This window comes from Phyllosticta capitalensis (genome assembly GCF_038381095.1).
Source record: "Phyllosticta capitalensis strain CBS 128856 chromosome Unknown BKA78scaffold_12, whole genome shotgun sequence".
NCBI lineage: Eukaryota > Fungi > Ascomycota > Dothideomycetes > Botryosphaeriales > Phyllostictaceae > Phyllosticta > Phyllosticta capitalensis.
In genome coordinates, this window is record NW_027117450.1 from 1106538 (window position 1) to 1122260 (window position 15723).

The 15723-nt window shown below is 55.6% G+C and overlaps 8 protein-coding genes across 8 annotated transcripts; 2 read left to right on the forward strand and 6 right to left on the reverse strand.

Moving 5' to 3' along the window:
* The first annotated feature begins 2416 nt into the window (after positions 1 to 2416).
* On the forward strand, positions 2417 to 3124 carry BKA78DRAFT_55038 (uncharacterized protein). Its single transcript, XM_066893359.1, has one exon. The coding sequence runs from the start codon at positions 2553 to 2555 to the stop codon at positions 3075 to 3077; it is 525 nt and encodes a 174-aa protein (XP_066739317.1). The 5' UTR covers positions 2417 to 2552; the 3' UTR covers positions 3078 to 3124.
* A 1947-nt stretch (positions 3125 to 5071) lies between these two features.
* On the reverse strand, positions 5072 to 5921 carry BKA78DRAFT_55050 (uncharacterized protein). The gene is made up of 2 exons (XM_066893360.1): positions 5480 to 5921; positions 5072 to 5411 (listed from the first exon to the last, which is right to left on the reverse strand). The coding sequence occupies exons 1-2, from the start codon at positions 5786 to 5788 to the stop codon at positions 5139 to 5141; spliced, it is 582 nt and encodes a 193-aa protein (XP_066739318.1). The 5' UTR covers positions 5789 to 5921; the 3' UTR covers positions 5072 to 5138.
* A 943-nt stretch (positions 5922 to 6864) lies between these two features.
* On the reverse strand, positions 6865 to 7761 carry BKA78DRAFT_300080 (ureidoglycolate hydrolase; the record flags this gene model as incomplete). The annotated part of the gene is made up of 1 exon (XM_066887146.1): positions 6865 to 7761. One exon carries the CDS (start codon positions 7759 to 7761, stop codon positions 6865 to 6867), a length of 897 nt encoding a protein of 298 aa, XP_066739319.1.
* A 1040-nt stretch (positions 7762 to 8801) lies between these two features.
* BKA78DRAFT_327130 (uncharacterized protein) lies at positions 8802 to 10246 on the reverse strand (the record flags this gene model as incomplete). The annotated part of the gene is made up of 1 exon (XM_066889485.1): positions 8802 to 10246. A coding segment is annotated over exon 1 (598 nt), but the record flags the coding sequence as incomplete, so codon positions are not given.
* A 389-nt stretch (positions 10247 to 10635) lies between these two features.
* Positions 10636 to 11210, reverse strand: BKA78DRAFT_55117 (uncharacterized protein). The gene is made up of 3 exons (XM_066893361.1): positions 11203 to 11210; positions 11019 to 11113; positions 10636 to 10968 (listed from the first exon to the last, which is right to left on the reverse strand). Exons 2-3 carry the CDS (start codon positions 11028 to 11030, stop codon positions 10750 to 10752), a joined length of 231 nt encoding a protein of 76 aa, XP_066739321.1. The 5' UTR covers positions 11031 to 11113; positions 11203 to 11210; the 3' UTR covers positions 10636 to 10749.
* Positions 11078 to 11525, reverse strand: BKA78DRAFT_357232 (60S ribosomal protein eL29; the record flags this gene model as incomplete). Its single annotated transcript, XM_066892182.1, has 4 exons — positions 11078 to 11113; positions 11203 to 11305; positions 11416 to 11467; positions 11519 to 11525. The coding sequence occupies 4 exons, from the start codon at positions 11523 to 11525 to the stop codon at positions 11078 to 11080; spliced, it is 198 nt and encodes a 65-aa protein (XP_066739322.1).
* Positions 11526 to 11717: 192 nt separating this feature from the next.
* BKA78DRAFT_327139 (uncharacterized protein) lies at positions 11718 to 12890 on the reverse strand. Its single transcript, XM_066889486.1, has 2 exons — positions 12671 to 12890; positions 11718 to 12623 (listed from the first exon to the last, which is right to left on the reverse strand). The coding sequence occupies exons 1-2, from the start codon at positions 12851 to 12853 to the stop codon at positions 11751 to 11753; spliced, it is 1056 nt and encodes a 351-aa protein (XP_066739323.1). The 5' UTR covers positions 12854 to 12890; the 3' UTR covers positions 11718 to 11750.
* An 829-nt stretch (positions 12891 to 13719) lies between these two features.
* Positions 13720 to 15238, forward strand: BKA78DRAFT_258441 (uncharacterized protein; the record flags this gene model as incomplete). Its single annotated transcript, XM_066885283.1, has 2 exons — positions 13720 to 14289; positions 14339 to 15238. 2 exons carry the CDS (start codon positions 13720 to 13722, stop codon positions 15236 to 15238), a joined length of 1470 nt encoding a protein of 489 aa, XP_066739324.1.
* Between the last annotated feature and the right edge of the window lie 485 nt (positions 15239 to 15723).

Sequence of the window (15723 nt, forward strand, 5' to 3'; positions counted from 1 at the left end):
GCGACGTTTTGAGCGGGTGAGAAGGTATCAAGGCAAGGCAAGGCACACCTGCTGACAGCGAAAATGCGAAATGAAAAGCCTCGTTGCCCACAATTGCTGCTGCTCTCGTGTGACTGCTACATACCATCAAAAAGACTTGCCGCAGCACCCAACCTGAAGTACCCACCCTACGTAAGCCCAGCTAGTTATCTGACTCGTAAGAGAAACTACCTCAACCGCCTCTATTTTTACCCTTCTCGATGGACCCCAGTGACGTCAGTTGCGGAACAACAAAAGTCCTCCCGAGGGACGTGGTTCTTTTGCTGCGGTGCGCGTGACCGTCTCGCAACGGGTCCTATAGCGGTCGACGTATGAAACCGCGCGAAAAATTGCTTGGGAAATGCCAACCCAGCGGCGGCGGGGGCATGGCTCCCTGTTGCCCGGTGTTCGTCGTCTGCTCCGAGCACGTCACCGCCCGTGGACCTGGGCTCGGCTGCCCGACCACCACCACCGCCGACCTGAGGAGTGTGAGGGCCACCCACCGCAAGTCCGCCGCGCGCGCGCATCGACCACCACGTCGATCCAATCCTTCCGTCAAATCGTCAATCCCGGCCATCACCGGCGGCAGATGGGATGGATGGGCGGTGCGGTGGGCCACTTGTCTTGTTGTTGCTCCGTGTCGAGGTTGTCGATGATGAGCTGCCCGCAGTCGCCGCGAGATTCGGATGGTGACCACTGCGTCGGCAGAGGGGGAAAAAAAGGCCCTTTGCCGCGTCTTTGTTGCTAACTTCTTCTTCTACTTCTTCTTCTCTCTGATCATCGGGCAACAGGCATGATTGATGTGTGCGAGCAGCGACAAGGTGGCCCCTTTGCGGCCATTGCATCACGGGCATCATCACCGGGCACCACCGCTGATGAGCCGTTGACCGGATACGCACCGGCCACCGCTCATCATTTCATCGCTCACCTAGGTACCCGCCCGTCAAGTCTTCTTCGTCGCTGGTCGGTGAAGAGAGCGGCAGAGAGGCGAGACAAGCGAATTCACACATCGTGGACCGTGTGAGGTCAGCCTTTCAATGCCATCACTCGCGACGGCGACGCCACGGCGGCTTTTCCGATTTGCCCCGGCCGGCCGGCGCGCGGAGCGGAAGCGAAGAGAGAGAGAGGTGCCGGAGGAGTGGCATACGCGGCCCTGGTCACTCTAAAAGGTGTGTATGGATTACTACTCGCTTAATGAAAAAAAAAAAAAAAATGATGTTGTAGAGCGCCATGTATGAATCCGCAAGGACAGAGACACATATCCGCATACGGAGTACCAATACAGCAAAAGAGAAAACAAGCAGATGTGGCCGTTGAATTCACAACAACAGCCCCCAATAATCCAATCCAATCCCATGGCGTTGGCCAATATCACTCCGGCCGATGCTAACCCATCACGTCCTCCATGCGCGCGCATTTTCCATTTCCCGATTTTTCTTGATCGCGATCTGAGCGATGGCGTTTTCTTCGTCTGCCCTTTTCTCTCTCTCTCTCGCAGCTCGCCTATACGTCTCGCCAAACCAAAAGGTCTAGACCGCGCACAGCACACGCACGACCGACTGCGACGCGCGGGACTAAGGTACTGCGTACGGGGCCCCGGGTCTAAGCTACCACCTACTACAGATTAGGCAGGCACAGACGGTGTTGAGAGAGGACCTGATGCTCTCCGCGGACTTGGGATTGTCCGCCCGCAGTCCTGCCGCCATCCATCCATTCATCGCCACTAACTAGGTAATGCGCCGCGTTGTTCATGTTGTTGTCAATCGCGAGCAGCTGGGTGGGAGATGGCATGGAGCTGGCTCCGGCCGGGGGTTGGTTTGGTTGCGCCACACCACCACCTCGACGAAGAGACGCGACGCGACGCGGCGCGCAGCAGCCGACCATTCATTCATTCTCTCTCTGTTTGCGCGTCTCGAATCGATCCTCTCCAAACGGAGGAAGACGTGAGTTGGAGACACGAAATCGACCAACAAAGACTTGACATGTAACTATCTGCATGCCGCGGTTGGTACATACAATAGGTACCATGCACAAACATCAAAAAGTCGCACAAACAGCCGCCCTTCTCTCCTCCGCGTGTTGGCCAATTCCCCGATTCGACGTTCTAATCCGTCAACCTTGCGAGTCGATGGACTAACAAGGTGACTAGGTCGCGCGTTCCCACCGCGTCACCCTCTCAATTGAAGGGCGTTTGAGAGTTGGTTTGTGGTTTGCAGACTTGGTTCTCCATCCAGTCACCTGGGCACCGGGACATGCATGCATACGTAACTACCATGTATACATGCATGTATCGCAGACGCGCTCGCTCTGTCGCAGGACTAGGTACGGCAAGAGAGAGAGAGAGAGGCATGGAAAAACATCGAATCACGTAGCCAATTGCCGCATTCGTTCATTCGGCGCTTCGTCGTTTTGTCTAGAGTGCATTTTCTGCTCTGCGGTAGGCGAGCTGCATACAGCATGTAGGTAGGTATTCCACCCGTCTTTGTTTGTGCGACGGACTATTTCCCTTCGAGCTAGGGTACGCGGGGCAGCTGATGGAGAGAGGGAACAAAAAGTGTGGCGGGAGCTCCCCCCCCTTGTCCATCCACAGACGTCCAGCGGCAACGACAACAACGACCAGCGGGCGGGCAGATGACTCGAACTGTGGCTTTCCACCTCCCATCCCTGTCCTCCCTCTCGCTCCGGGATGCTTGGTGGTGGTGGTACAGTGGCACAGTGCATGGTGTTATGGATTCCAACGATCGCCAGAGCGAGCGCGTGTCCGTCTGCCAGGTTCGACGACCGGTATCATGACCCATCGGGCAACAGCCCAGCCTCCCCATCAATTTCCTCCTTTTTTTTTTCGTCTGCCGCATATCCACATTCGTCCGCTTGTGGTCATTCGGTTTAACCCCCGAATCCTTCTCCCATTTCTCGCCCTCGCCTGCCTGGAACAGGGGATCGTGGGAGCCATGCAAATCCGAAACGGGACGACCGACATGGACGAAGAGGGAGATTGGATCCAATCTGCAATGACGAACGCCGAAACGCCAACAATTGCTGGGCTCCAGCTCTGCTGACCCACCCCCATTCTTTTTTTTTTTTTTTCCCTCTCTTCGAAAAGACTGTGCCACCAACTACAAAAGGCGGCCGGCCCATTGATAGGCGCAAAGCTAGCTCATGCGCCACGGGTATTCGGAATCGCTAGGGAGCATATGCGTGATGTGATGCTTGCTTGCGGATTTCAGAGAGAGAATCGGATATGTATGCAATGCAAGGTAAGGACTAGTGCTCACTGCCACAGCTGTCTTGTTCGTCGCCACAAGTGTGTGGTGCCACATCGTCGCCGCATCCCCACGTCGCCACAGCTGCGAGCTGATGTCCTAGGTACTAGCCTCCAGGCTCCCGCTTTTCGGCGCCCTTGATTGGTCGCAATTGTGGCGCCCCCCGTTGTTCTGGGTCTCCTTCGACGTGGTGTCGTGGCTGCCGTTTATCCATCCACATGCGTGTGCTCAATCGAGACTATCTTTACCCAATGGTCCGGAACACTGCCTCCTCGACCGATGAGCCGACCTGATCGCGAGGAAGGCATGTCGATGTCGGAAATTGGCATTACGATGCTCAAGTGGCTGAGGTCGTTCCAATTGGTCGTCGTCGAAGAATTGGTGGCACGCGTGGTGGGATGGTGGTCGTAGCTCCCTTGAGCTGCTAGGTTGGAGCTCCTACCTTACCACAGCGACCTACCTGCCGAGTCGGGCAAGTAGCTGAGAAAGAGCCGAGCGAGAGGGAACAGCCCAAGCACAGAACAAACGAAGGAATGGAAGAGCAAAAGCGGGGGAGGGGCAGCAGCAGCAGCCAGCAGCCAGCAGCAGTGCGCATGGACACGGGGTCCCGTCTGACCACCACTCCACCACACCATCGTCGTCGCTACTGGATGGACGTCAGTCAGTCAGCATTTAGTTCCCTCTCTCTAAGCCCAAGCACCAAACTAGGCAATGTGGCTAGTCCGTAGCCCAGCCACATCCGCTCTCGTCCAAGGGACTTGTGGGGTGCGCGGTGGGCGGACAGAAGGATGACTCGATGGGATTCGGCTCGTCGACGACAGACGGCGAGAGCGACACGCAGATGGACGCGGTGAGTCAGTCATTTTTGGTGTCAGCCGAGGCAGACCATCGTGCATCAGAACGTAGGTTAGCGCGAGCGAGCTGTCGGGCAAGTTGCACAAGCCTCTTGTGAAAAGACGACGTTCTTCTGTGGTGTTGTTGTACCTCTACCACGAGCTTTCCTTTACACTTGGGCACCAGGTAGGTGCATGTACCTAGTCAGCCTCGGTACCCTGCGGGCCGGCCCAGCCCAGTAGTGAGTAGTGCTGGGCGGGCAGCAAGCAGGCAAGCACCTAGCTCAGCCATATGGCGCCGTTGGCGGGCGACGACCCGCCATCCCTCAAGCCATCCATCCTCTAGTCCGGCATTCTCTTCCCAAGCAGCTGGCGGCGAATCATAGACTAAGAGCAGCACCCCGTGGCTTCACGCCGACTATTCGTACAGCGTCCTCTTTTGCATGTGCCGGCCAGACTGTTTTGTGCGCGCGTCCCGAATAGGCAAGGACCTCGTCTCGCGGCTAGGCACAGTGCAGTGCCACTGACGACGTGTGAGACGTACAGTACTCTACCGCGTAGGAGAGACATGGTGACAGTACCAGGTAAAGGTAACTACCACGCGAGTCAATCCACAGGGACCGATTGACGCCGTTCCTGCAACGAGTGCTATATTTGGCGGAGGAATGCCGTGTGCTCGTCACAGGGCAAGGAAGTGGACTTCTATACTGCACCCTCGAGTCGACGACATCTTGTGGCCGTGTGCTGCTCCAGCCACACCAAACGGCTACTGCGTGCCTGACGTTGTTCTTTTCTCATATCCACAAGTTGTGCGGAAATTCTTAACCGTACTTCGTCATTGTGGTTGTTGTCGTCTTCCTCGGTGCTTTCACCGCGATGATGAAAGATAGCTGCAGTCAGTTTTCCAAATTCTCGACGCCACATGTCGTCGTGCGCTGGATGCCGCACGTCAATGTCGAGCGTCAGAGCTATAGGGCGACGCGGCGAAGGAGGGAAATTTTTCTTTTTTGCCTGTTTGGGAAGTTCACGAAGCACGCGACTGCGTAGTCGTCGTCAAGATGACGGCGCGATGATGGAAGATGGACGAGAAGTGGAAAGAAAAATTAGAGTGACGCCGCCTTAGGACCGCCGCCACACACACCGCCGTTAGGATGGGCCTCGACGAGATGGGGAAGGAAATGGGGGCGCGATGGGGACAACGATTCTGGCCTAGCTTCAGGCGTACCCTCGGCAGTGGCGCCCAAAGCACAAGGATGACGACGGACAGCAACAAAATTGTAGAGAGGGACAAGAATGACTCGAGAGACGTCAGCACACGAGAAGGGGAAAAGTAGTGGAGAGGGTAAGAAATGGTGGTTTGCCTACTCTACTCGCTGAGAGACGGCCACGATGGTGCACCCCGCGACGCGCTAAGGCAGGCTGCGCACCGCCACGCAGGTCATCACGCAACCTCTCTTCTGTTGCTCCGCTGCTTCGACGTTGCGTGCCGGACGTGCAACTGCTACAGGTACATTGTCTCATGTACCTAATTCTCTCTGTTTCGACCAACCATGGCTTTGTGCGCCGTGCCTCAGGATAGGTACCGTGCCGGCGCTCCACCGCACACAACACCTGCCGAACGACGTGCCTAGCCGGGCTACACAGGCCTCGAGCTTCCTTGGTTGCGTCGCACATCAGCGGCGCAGCTCAAGGGCGAGGAGCAGCAGCAGGTTGCCGTCTTTGTGCCTTCGCTCTGTCGTGGTAGGAGTAGGGGTGCGATGGCCGGTGACTTTTGTCGCGCAAAGTGTGATTTCGGGTCGACGAAGATTTGACATGCCATTCGCCCATCGATCGAGCCGATCCGCGTATCCTGGCCAGAGCGGTGGGACCCTGGCTACAGTGGCTTCGTTGCTTCTTTCTCTTCTCCTCTTCCTTTTCCCCCACTGCTGCAGCTGCTGACAATTATGATGACCGTGATCACGTATGGCAGGCGCGTCAGCCATAGTACTATGCATTGAGGGACTTATTATCGCAACGCCCTGTCACTGTTCCCACCAGAAGGTCCACCAGTGCTGCCACTGCGACGAATCAAAGCAGAAATGCAGAGTCACGACGATCGTTGTGGCGGTGTCGTGGGCTTGGAGTCAGTGTGTTGTGTCCGGAAGTTGTGCCGCTGACACTCGTTGTCCGCTGGCTCGGATCTTGAGTTCCTGCAGCTGGGGATGGGTGGGCGGACGACGGGGCAGACGGGGTTGGTCGGGACCTGAGATGGTGGCCTGAAGTGAGAAAGAGGGGGGCAGGGGACCTGAGTCTGTGGTCCTTTTGAGTGACGACATGGATGCGCTTTACTGGCGCCAGCACAACCGTCTGTGGCACTGAGACAATTCATCTGCCACCGTCAGCCGTCGACATCATTGCTGGGTCCAGCTGAGGGTCTCGTCTCCGAGGTTTCGGCTTTTGATGTGGGCTCGTGGGTTGGGCCATTGATTGTGATGTCTGCCATCCGTGCTTGCCGGCGGTTTACGGAATATTGTCAGGGGGTGTTTTCAGATGATGTGGTCGGTGCTCTCCCCCTGCTGCTCCCCTTGCTCGGACTTGGACCTTCGAGCTCGGGTTCGATGACGCATGGCGAGCTCGAAGCAAAATGACGACTTTTCTCTGGAGAAACTCGACAGTATTTCCATTAGCAAGAATACAACAAATCTTTTGTACCGACTCTGCGACAATCCTCTCCGATTGCTTCAAACCAAGCTCTTCTGATTTTCCGAGGATTAGAGTTTTGCCTTGATCCCAATGCCCTCTGTGCCTGGCTGGCCCTCATCAATTACAACAGCAACTCCTCCATCTCCTTCCGCTTGGAGCTCCACCTCTTGACAATCCTCAATGCCGACCCCATTGGCAAACTGCACGACCACAAAGTCGACGTCTTCTTCGCCTACCACTGCCATCGGTGCGTGCCAGGTCCCTGCCCCGTACGTCACCGCCTGATCTCCTCGTGCGATAAACGCCCGCAGCTGGCTCAAGTCGGGCAGCCCTGGCCCCTTGGGTCGCGGCTGCGGCCGCCCTTCCTGTCTTCCTTTTGTAGCGGAGGGTGGGGGTGGTGCCGCTTCATTGGTAAATGGCGAGGGCCTCGCACGAGAGAAGATGTCGCGAATGGAACGTCGGCGACGCGGTGGTGGCAGAGGGAATGGAGGGGGGCGCTTCGACTTGGAGCCGCGAGACTGGGGAAGAGTGGGGGCAACGATGACGAGGTAGTAGGTTTGCGACGGAGCAGAGCCAGCACCAGCACTCTCAGGGGAGAGACCAAGCGGGATGAATGTCTGGGAGGTGTACGGGTGTCGCTCGAGGATTGTCGTGTCAAAGAGGCGTTGCTGCCCGCTGGAATTGCTGCTCGACGCGGTCCGCAGTTTCCGCGGCGAACATACAAACATGTTCATGACGGCAGCCCCAGGCTTGCGGCTCGGCGACATGTGGTAGAAGTTGGTCATGTGCGTGACATCGAGATACTTGAGCGCCGTGCCCTGGTTTGCTTTGACGGTGTCGAGGTCTGGTCGTTTTGCGCCGAGGCGGGCTGGGTTCTCGATGACGGTTCCAAACGGCTCGAAAGCCGCTTGAGTCAGTGGCTCGATAGGCACACGCCGGGACGGCGCTGGCATTGAGGCAGGCATTTTGGAGATGTAGAAGGGTGAATTGGTGATGGGATGAAGCAGATGTCGTTGGCGAACAAGGGGTGGGTGGGGTTGGGATGGCGGGGCAACTAGGGTATGCTTGATCTGCAGATAAGATCGTGGGCCTGTGTCGACTTCTTCCCATCCATCTGCTGTCTTCAATTGTCATCCTATCGCCCAAAATTTCTTTCAATCTCTGTTTTTGGATTGAACCCTTTAAAAGACACTCTCTATGCGCACGGAGACTATTTTTTGGAGCTCAATATCTATAGCAACCATAGAGATGAGCTCTTCATTCAATTTCGATTTTGATCAGTTTGCTGCAACTTCGTACTCCCTGGTAAATCTATCGAGCTTTTAAGCCAAGGTTAACTTATCTTGGATGTACTTCAACTTGACCATTCCCCGCAGTGGAGTAGTAAGTAGTCGAGGTGAATGGCTGCATTGTGGATGCCCAAGGATTTACTACGGCAAGTACACTTCCCACAAACGACAGCGAACTTAGTAGTAGAAACGCCAGGAGACAGACCCCATGACGTGAAGGTTCAGTGGGGTCGCATATTCTCAGATCGGTGATGATTTTCTCGGAAGCAAGAGGGTTGTTCCTGATGAATACTCGCATGCCTAACCCCTCAATGAGCGCGCAAAGTGTGTTGCTTTTCCTTTCTTGGTGCGCCTGGGCAAACGAAAGGACACCAGGACAAATTGCTTGTGCTGCTTTGCATCTTCAACTACGCCGTTGATATTGACCGGCTTTTCAAGCTGCACATTAGGGATATCTGGAAGCTTGTCCTAGAGGAACCGGCGACTGATTATTGAAGGAAAGGCACCCGTATCCAGCCATGCGATGCGCAGCGGACCTGAGGGTGTTGAAAGGAAATTAGCTTCATGCAACGATAATGTAGGTAGTCTGGCGCGCTTTTGTGAAGACAAATTCTAGGCGGAGGTTTTTCGGATTCCACTATGGGAGTGCGCTCTTTTGGGAGGAAGGTCTTCAAACTTGCCGGGGACTTCGTCAAGCAGTCTATTTTTCGATAAGAGGATCGTGAAGATCTACATGAGACAGCAACCATTCGACCATTCAAGCATTCGAGCTCAGGACAAAGAGGATATAACGAGTACCGGTCTTCTAGAAGGGTGACGACTAGGAGTGTCAAGTGCTCTGCGATCATCACGATACACGATCTCAACAAAGTCTCCCTTTCCTGTCTGTCGGCAACCAATGCAAGATCTCAAGCTCATGCGATACCCGCACCATCAAAACCCTCCCAGCGACAAGATTGACCACGCCTTCGGAGACGCGCCTCCATTCTCATCCGGCCATCACAAGAGCTGCGCAAAGAAAACACTCGAGCCAACAGTCTGGCCTCATAGATGGATGCCCACGGCATAGCTGACAGTCACCTCCACGTATCCTCCATCAAGCCTACTAGGCAGTCCGATGGACCTGCAGTGATAGGATCAGTCACTTCACAGCCATAAAGGCGACTTGCTCTGCGGGAAGCAACAGGCGAGAAAAGGCGCGTAAAATGCCAGCAGCGTTTCCCTCTGCTGCGTTCATTGTTTGCCGTCTCCGAAGCGCACGCAAAGCCCCCATGATCCGAAGCAGGTAGCAAAGGTCCGGCACGCATCTACCAGAGGGACAACTCGTGAAGCGCGCAGATAGGAAACTCTGGAGCGCCTTGTGCGTATAGAACTCGACACTTTCCAAGTCCTCTGACAGTGTCGTAGGGAGGTTCGAACGTTTAGACACCTCGTTGAGAAGAGACGGAGCAGCCGTTGTTGTATGCCACGGGCCTTTACCAATCCTCAATCCAAAACTCGGACTGCAACAAAAGTCGCGGAAGGTGCGCCAGATGACGCGAAGAGAGGAAGGAAAATCGAGATTTTGACAGCGGAAAGGGGCGTCGGCGGCATCCAAACGCTCGCAGGACGCTCCGGACTCGGCCGTGCTGTTTGCCTTCCAGGAAGAGCAGGACATGGCAGCAGAGGGCAGGACAGAGGCAGTCCACCGAGTGATGTCGACACTTGGTTCACTTGCTCCTATAGTAGATTGCGAGAAAAGCATCCAAGCAAGCTCCTTGCAGTCCGGAACTGAGAATTGAAGCGGGGAGCAGGAACCACTCGAGCGTCCCTATCCCGCATTGAGTTGACTTTTCTTTTGCGACCTACTGTACCACTGCCGTCTCGAGCATTGGGAGCGAATCTTGACATGTGTGGGCTGGCCGTCTTGCCATGTATTCGTGTCCTTCGCATGCACCGTTGAGGTAAACGTGGGGGATGAGGTATCGCAAATTCCGCTGGATATTTCGGCAAGGACAGTGGCAGGTTGGGATTTATTGCTTGAGGTTCTGGAGACGAGAGCGAGCGCTGGAACGCGGAGTCAAAGTCGGTGCTCTGGGAAGTAAAGTAGAAGATTCCACAGAAGATGACGAAGGAAATGTCCACTCTGAGGCTTAGCGCCAGAGAAGTTCGTGCCGTGGACGAGGCTTGGATGTCGCTAAAGGTGAGGGTGGAAAGGGAGTATTCAAGTGTCTCCAGACTTGGACATTTGGATTTGTTGAAGAACAGATGCAGGGAGCTATCAAGCACCCCTACTCTGTCTTACGAGTCGACATTTCGTTGGCGGCCAATGGTAAACATGGGGCTCGGGCGTCATGGGAAGCGCCGGCAGTCACGACAAAGCTCGACGAGGGCTGCTTGGGGATGACTAGCTCGACCTTTACATCCTCAGGACTTCCATTGAAAAGCTGTATCTGAGGTTGATCTGCTTGCAAACATTAGCCCAAGTCACAACACGGAAAAAACTCCAGTCTAAAAGAATGTCTTGATTGAGCTAAAGCATCGCTTCTGGCATGTTGCCATTTCTCCATGCACCCAAGCCTCACGATGATAAGGCTGGGTGTTTGGTAGTGAAAAGGCAGTAAATCTTGGCACGATATAAATCCTTCAGCTGTCGTGCATGGGAAGCGCGCGGAGCTGTACACACTAATGCCGTGGAAAACGAGTATCAAAACATAGCGCCCCAAATTCTCTTGACGAAATCATCCATCTCCCTCTACGGTGGTCCACGAAGATTGAGCAAAAAAGAAAGCCGGTCGATGGGGAGGTAGACAAGGCAGAAGCGTGTGAATCGTTCATCATCGAGACGCGTCGGGATCGAAAGCCATTCCATTTTGTTCTTTTTCCAGAGTTTAGGCTGGGGGGCTGCAATTCGAGCGTGAACCCAGCTCAGAAACGCCAGTAGTCATTCAGACCTTTCGTGCCATGATAACCGTCCGAAGAAACGTCGTGTACTGGATCGCCTGCACCCCGTTTATGCCGACTCGCGCTTGCCCTCCTTGAACTCCTTCTGTAAAATCGCAAGTGTCATGTCAGCCGCTCCGCTCGCCAGGTTTGCTTCTTCCGCTCGTTCGAGAGTGGGTTCCGGGGAGTACGCACCAGAGCCCTCATGGTGCCGTGCAGCGCATGCCTGTGGTTCCTCCTGAACTTGGGGTCGACGCCCTTGAGAGAGGGGTAGCGCTGGGTCTTAGGCTTTTTGATGCTGTATTTCGGCCATTGTCAGCGATCGGTTCGTTCCAAAGTGCGAGGACGTATCGTGAGCGAGTCGCGGTGTCGTCCTAGGAAACGCGGCGGGTTCGGGGTGAAGCGTACCCGTTCTTGTGGGCCTTCTTGGACTGGTTGTGCTGAGACGAGTTCTTTGACTCTGCGAGCGATTAGCATCGAGCGCAGACGGCAGCAAAATGCTTCCACTCACTGGCCATGGCGACTGATTTGCTGGTGCAGCGTCGTGGTTGGCTTTCGATGTCGTTGTCTGCGGCCGAAGGTGTTGCGTCGACTAGCGAAATTGTGTGCGGACCGGGGGTGCCGTCGGCTAAACTACACGTGACATGCGCCAAGCCTGGAGCACAACGACAACAGGGACGACGCACGATGGACTGTATTTGTGCAGAGCCTTTTTGGTAATCATCAAGAATTCTCTATTTGATCTATTCCAGTTCCCTGCCAAAGTCGATCAAACGCAGTCTGCGCGCGTCTTTGGGATGTAGCTGCGCGACCTTTGCCCGAACCAGAAACCGAGCTGCCGCGGAGTCGCGCTCTAGAACTACGTATTCACCGCTCGTGGTCTGCCCTATTCTAGCAGCGTAGAGGCTTTGAAGGAGAGATTGGACTTCATGAGCCGCGGCCTCTCTTTCAGAAGACAATGCTCCATCAGTCCCGGAACCCATTCCCCAAATGTCATCCAGACGTCTCTGTCTCTTGTCCTCCACACTTTTCCCCGGCTTCAAAGGCTTCGGTTTGCCTTGGAGCGAAAAGCCGGCCGCCAACATGTCACCGTCAATTTCCAAAAGGTCGCCGACAATCGGTCCCCCTAGCTCTTCCGCCGCCACCATGGACGCCAGATGGTCATTGGTAAAGCTTTCCAGATTGGCGCGCAACCTATCAGTCTCCAGGTCGTAGGTATCCTTGCGCTTGATGGTTGCGGTCAACATCTCCTGAGCCAATTGGGAGGGGGACCAGGTCGAGGTCTCATTGTCCTCAACTTGGAGCTGTTCTATTCGGCTTTCTAAGCTCTTGGTGATGGAATTGGCGTCACGCAGGTTGCCTTGTTCGCATTCAAGCTGGCGCTTCGTGTTGGCGAGCTGCTTGCGCGAGTCTTGGATAGCATTCTTGGTCTCATTGATGACTTGCTGGGTAATGCGAGCTGCGAGAAGCGGTGGCAGCACAGAAGCTGGAGCTGGAATATCCGGCTCGAGTGACGTCAGGCCGTCGTATGCATCTTTCAGGACCCGCAGTTGATGGAGCTGTGTTTTAGGATCCTCGGAGCGAAAATGCGCAGTCGACGCGTGAGATTTGCGAAGCTGAGACGGGGTCAGCAATCGCACAGCCTGGAGCAGCTCGGCCGTACCTCTTCTAAAGCGCGTTGTTGCTCTCGGACACGTTCTCTGAGCTCTTGGACGGTTTGGTCGAGCCTCGCCTCGAAGGCATCGAGGTCGGATTGTCTCGGTCTGGGCGTATGCTGGAGGGAGCCATGGACGTCCGAGGCATACTGCTGGATGTTTGGAAGCTCGTCGGCCTGATTGGAAGCCATGGAACGCGAGAGTCGGGGTAAGTGACAAGCGTCGACTTCACCGTGGTACTTCACCAGTCGGCACGTACCGACCGGCCACAAAATAATCCGGTCACGTGAGTGAGATCGGCGCCAAGGCAAACAGTGATGCCGTGGCTCCGCAATTCCCGCAGCTTCTGTCGCAGATACGCCTTCTTTCCTGTTCCTCTCCACCTCGACACCACATTCCATCCGTCGCGCCGACTCTTCAAAGCCATCACCACCTCTCCATCGTCGCTTCACCCGCACTTTGCCCTCAGCGTCCGGTCATCTTGATCCGATTCTCGCCAATTCGGAAGTCGCTCGCGCGCAGTTGCTCTGCCGGCTAGCTCGCTCGCTCGCTCGCTCGGGTTTCCATTCTACAAGACTGCACCGCTGCAAGGTTTGCTTCTGACGGGCGCGCGTTCATCTCTCAACACCATCTTCGTCTTGTTCCGGGCCCTGCATCCTTCACTCAACCTCCTCACCCGATACTGCCGCTCCACCATCTTTGGCACCTCTTTCAATTCAGTCGCCGAGAGCTCCTCCCGCTCGATACCACACCTCTCCATTCGCCGCACCATTACACCGTCCACCGCACTCTGCACCATCTCCACTCCGGCGACTCCATTGCACCTTTCCGTCACTTCCACCAGCACCAAGCCGCTCGCCCCTTGTTCCGATCGCCTACACCAGCAAGTTTTCCTTGGACAGCCCCTGCTGTACGTAAATCGAGAACAAATACGAGACACTTTTACCAACGGCGTTTGATCCCGTTTTCGTCCTTGGCGGTGATCCCTAAAGATCTGAAAAAGAAGCAAACAAAACTCTTTACTTGATAAAAACAGGGCATACTGCACTCTCCAATCATGTCTGCTTCCCCCACGACAACTGCGGCCCCGAGCCAGAAGCGCCCCTTGGAGGAGCCCTCTTCCCCATCTGGTCCGGGCGACCAGCCAGACGCGAAACGTCCCGCTTTGGACAAGATCGTCAAAGAAGATGCAAACGAGGTTGTTGCTGAGGCCCCTGAGCCTGTTGCCATTCCGACTCTTGACACGACTGAGCCCAAGTCAAAGGAGGAGGAAGACGCCGCCCCGGTCTCTCAGAATGGCACTTCCAATGATGGCCAAGCCGACACCGAGGTTCCCGATGCGCCGACGACGGCCCCGACTCTTCCTCCGGACACCCAGCCCATTCTGTCCACCTCCACCAATGGTCCCTCGTCTGCCGCGGGCTCGGGCCACCAAGACGAGTCCAACTGGCTCCACGTGCGCGCCATCATTTCCAGCGCCGAAGCTGCCACCGTCATTGGCAAGGGCGGTGAGAATGTGACGCAAATCCGTCGCATGTCTGGAGCTAAGTGCACTGTCAGCGACTACTCCCGTGGTGCTGTCGAGCGCATCCTTACCGTCAGCGGTCCCGTTGATGCCGTTGCCAAGGTACGTGCCGATGCTCCTGTTTGGTGAGTGAAGACTGACCGTTTCGCAGGCATTCGGCCTGATTATTCGGACCCTGAACAACGAGGACATCAACTCCCCCTCAACCCCACAGTCCAAGACTTACCCCCTCCGCCTTCTCATCCCGCACATCCTCATTGGCTCCATCATTGGCAAGGGCGGTGTCCGCATCCGTGAGATCCAGGAAGCCTCTGGCGCTCGCCTCAACGCGTCTGATTCTTGTCTTCCTCTCTCCACGGAGCGTTCGCTTGTTGTCCTTGGCGTTGCTGATGCGGTTCACATTGCCACTTACTACGTTGGAAGCACCCTTGTCGAGCAACTGACTGAGAGATTTGGGGGCCCAGCGGCGTCCGCCTACGCGACTCGCAGTGGTGGTCCTGCCGGAGTAGTCCCCGGAGGCATGCAGGTTGTCCCCTATGTTCCACAGCCAGCTGGTGGTTCGTGGGGCCACCCAGAGAACTACCGCCACAAGGCGCAGGCTCAGAGGAACCCTCCCTCTGGCGGCTATGGTGGCGCGCCCATGCACAGCCAGTATCCTCAGCAACCGCAAGCTCCTGTGCACTACGGAGCTGGCTCACCACGTCATGCCTACACGGGTGCTGGACCTCACCAGCCCCAGCAGTACGGTGCTCCCCACGTTGCCCAACCTGGTCATGCCGGTCAGCCTGCGCAGCCCATGCAGGGCATGATGCCTGGTCAGCCAATCACCCAGCAAATCTTCATTCCCAACGACATGGTCGGCGCAATCATTGGCAAGGGTGGCGCCAAGATCAACGAGATACGTCAGCTGAGTGGCAGCGTCATCAAGATTAACGAGCCCCAGGACAACAGCAACGAGCGTCTCGTCACCATCACGGGCACTCAGGAGTGCAACCAGATGGCTCTGTACATGCTCTACTCTCGACTTGGTGAGGAGTCCAAGAAGAAGTGAAGCCAGTCGCAAGGCTGCTAACGTCGCTGTAGAGAGCGAAAAACACCGTATCTGAGGGGTTTCATACCTTTCCTTTTCCTTGAGTGGGCGGAGATATTTAAAATGGGTTCAATCGGCCAAAAGTATGCCTGCAGCTGGCATGCGCGATTCAATTTTGTATCATGATTAGTCAATGGATGCAGGGCAGTTTTTGCTTTTGATTTCTTTGCGGTGGTTGCAACGGAGGCGTTGAATTGGGCGGTTACTCAGGGTCGTGCGTTGGACAGCTTTCTGACGTGCCTTTGCGCAGACTTTCGACGTCGATCGAGATACGGAAGTGGAAATGTCGTTTCTCACCCGAAAACTCGAATCAGCTCTGGAATAGCGAAATCATCCAACTTATTCAAATGCATCAAAGAAAAATTCCGCAGTGGATGGCGTTGGGGTCCCGAAACTTCCGCATCCGGAAACTGCCTTGGCCAGCGGAGACAAAGCGTCAGCATCAG

Bases quoted from the DNA above. Each gene is read 5' to 3' on its own strand.
- BKA78DRAFT_55038 (XM_066893359.1), top strand. From the start codon at position 2,553: ATGGAGAGAGGGAACAAAAAGTGTGGCGGGAGCTCCCCCCCCTTGTCC.
- BKA78DRAFT_55050 (XM_066893360.1), bottom strand. From the start codon at position 5,788: ATGTGCGACGCAACCAAGGAAGCTCGAGGCCTGTGTAGCCCGGCTAGG. The intron at 5,412-5,479 runs GTAGGCAAACCA...ACGTCTCTCGAG, and splicing joins GCCGTCTCTCAGCGAGTAGA to TCATTCTTGTCCCTCTCTAC.
- BKA78DRAFT_327139 (XM_066889486.1), bottom strand. From the start codon at position 12,853: ATGGCTTCCAATCAGGCCGACGAGCTTCCAAACATCCAGCAGTATGCC. The intron at 12,624-12,670 runs GTACGGCCGAGC...ACCCCGTCTCAG, and splicing joins AACAACGCGCTTTAGAAGAG to CTTCGCAAATCTCACGCGTC.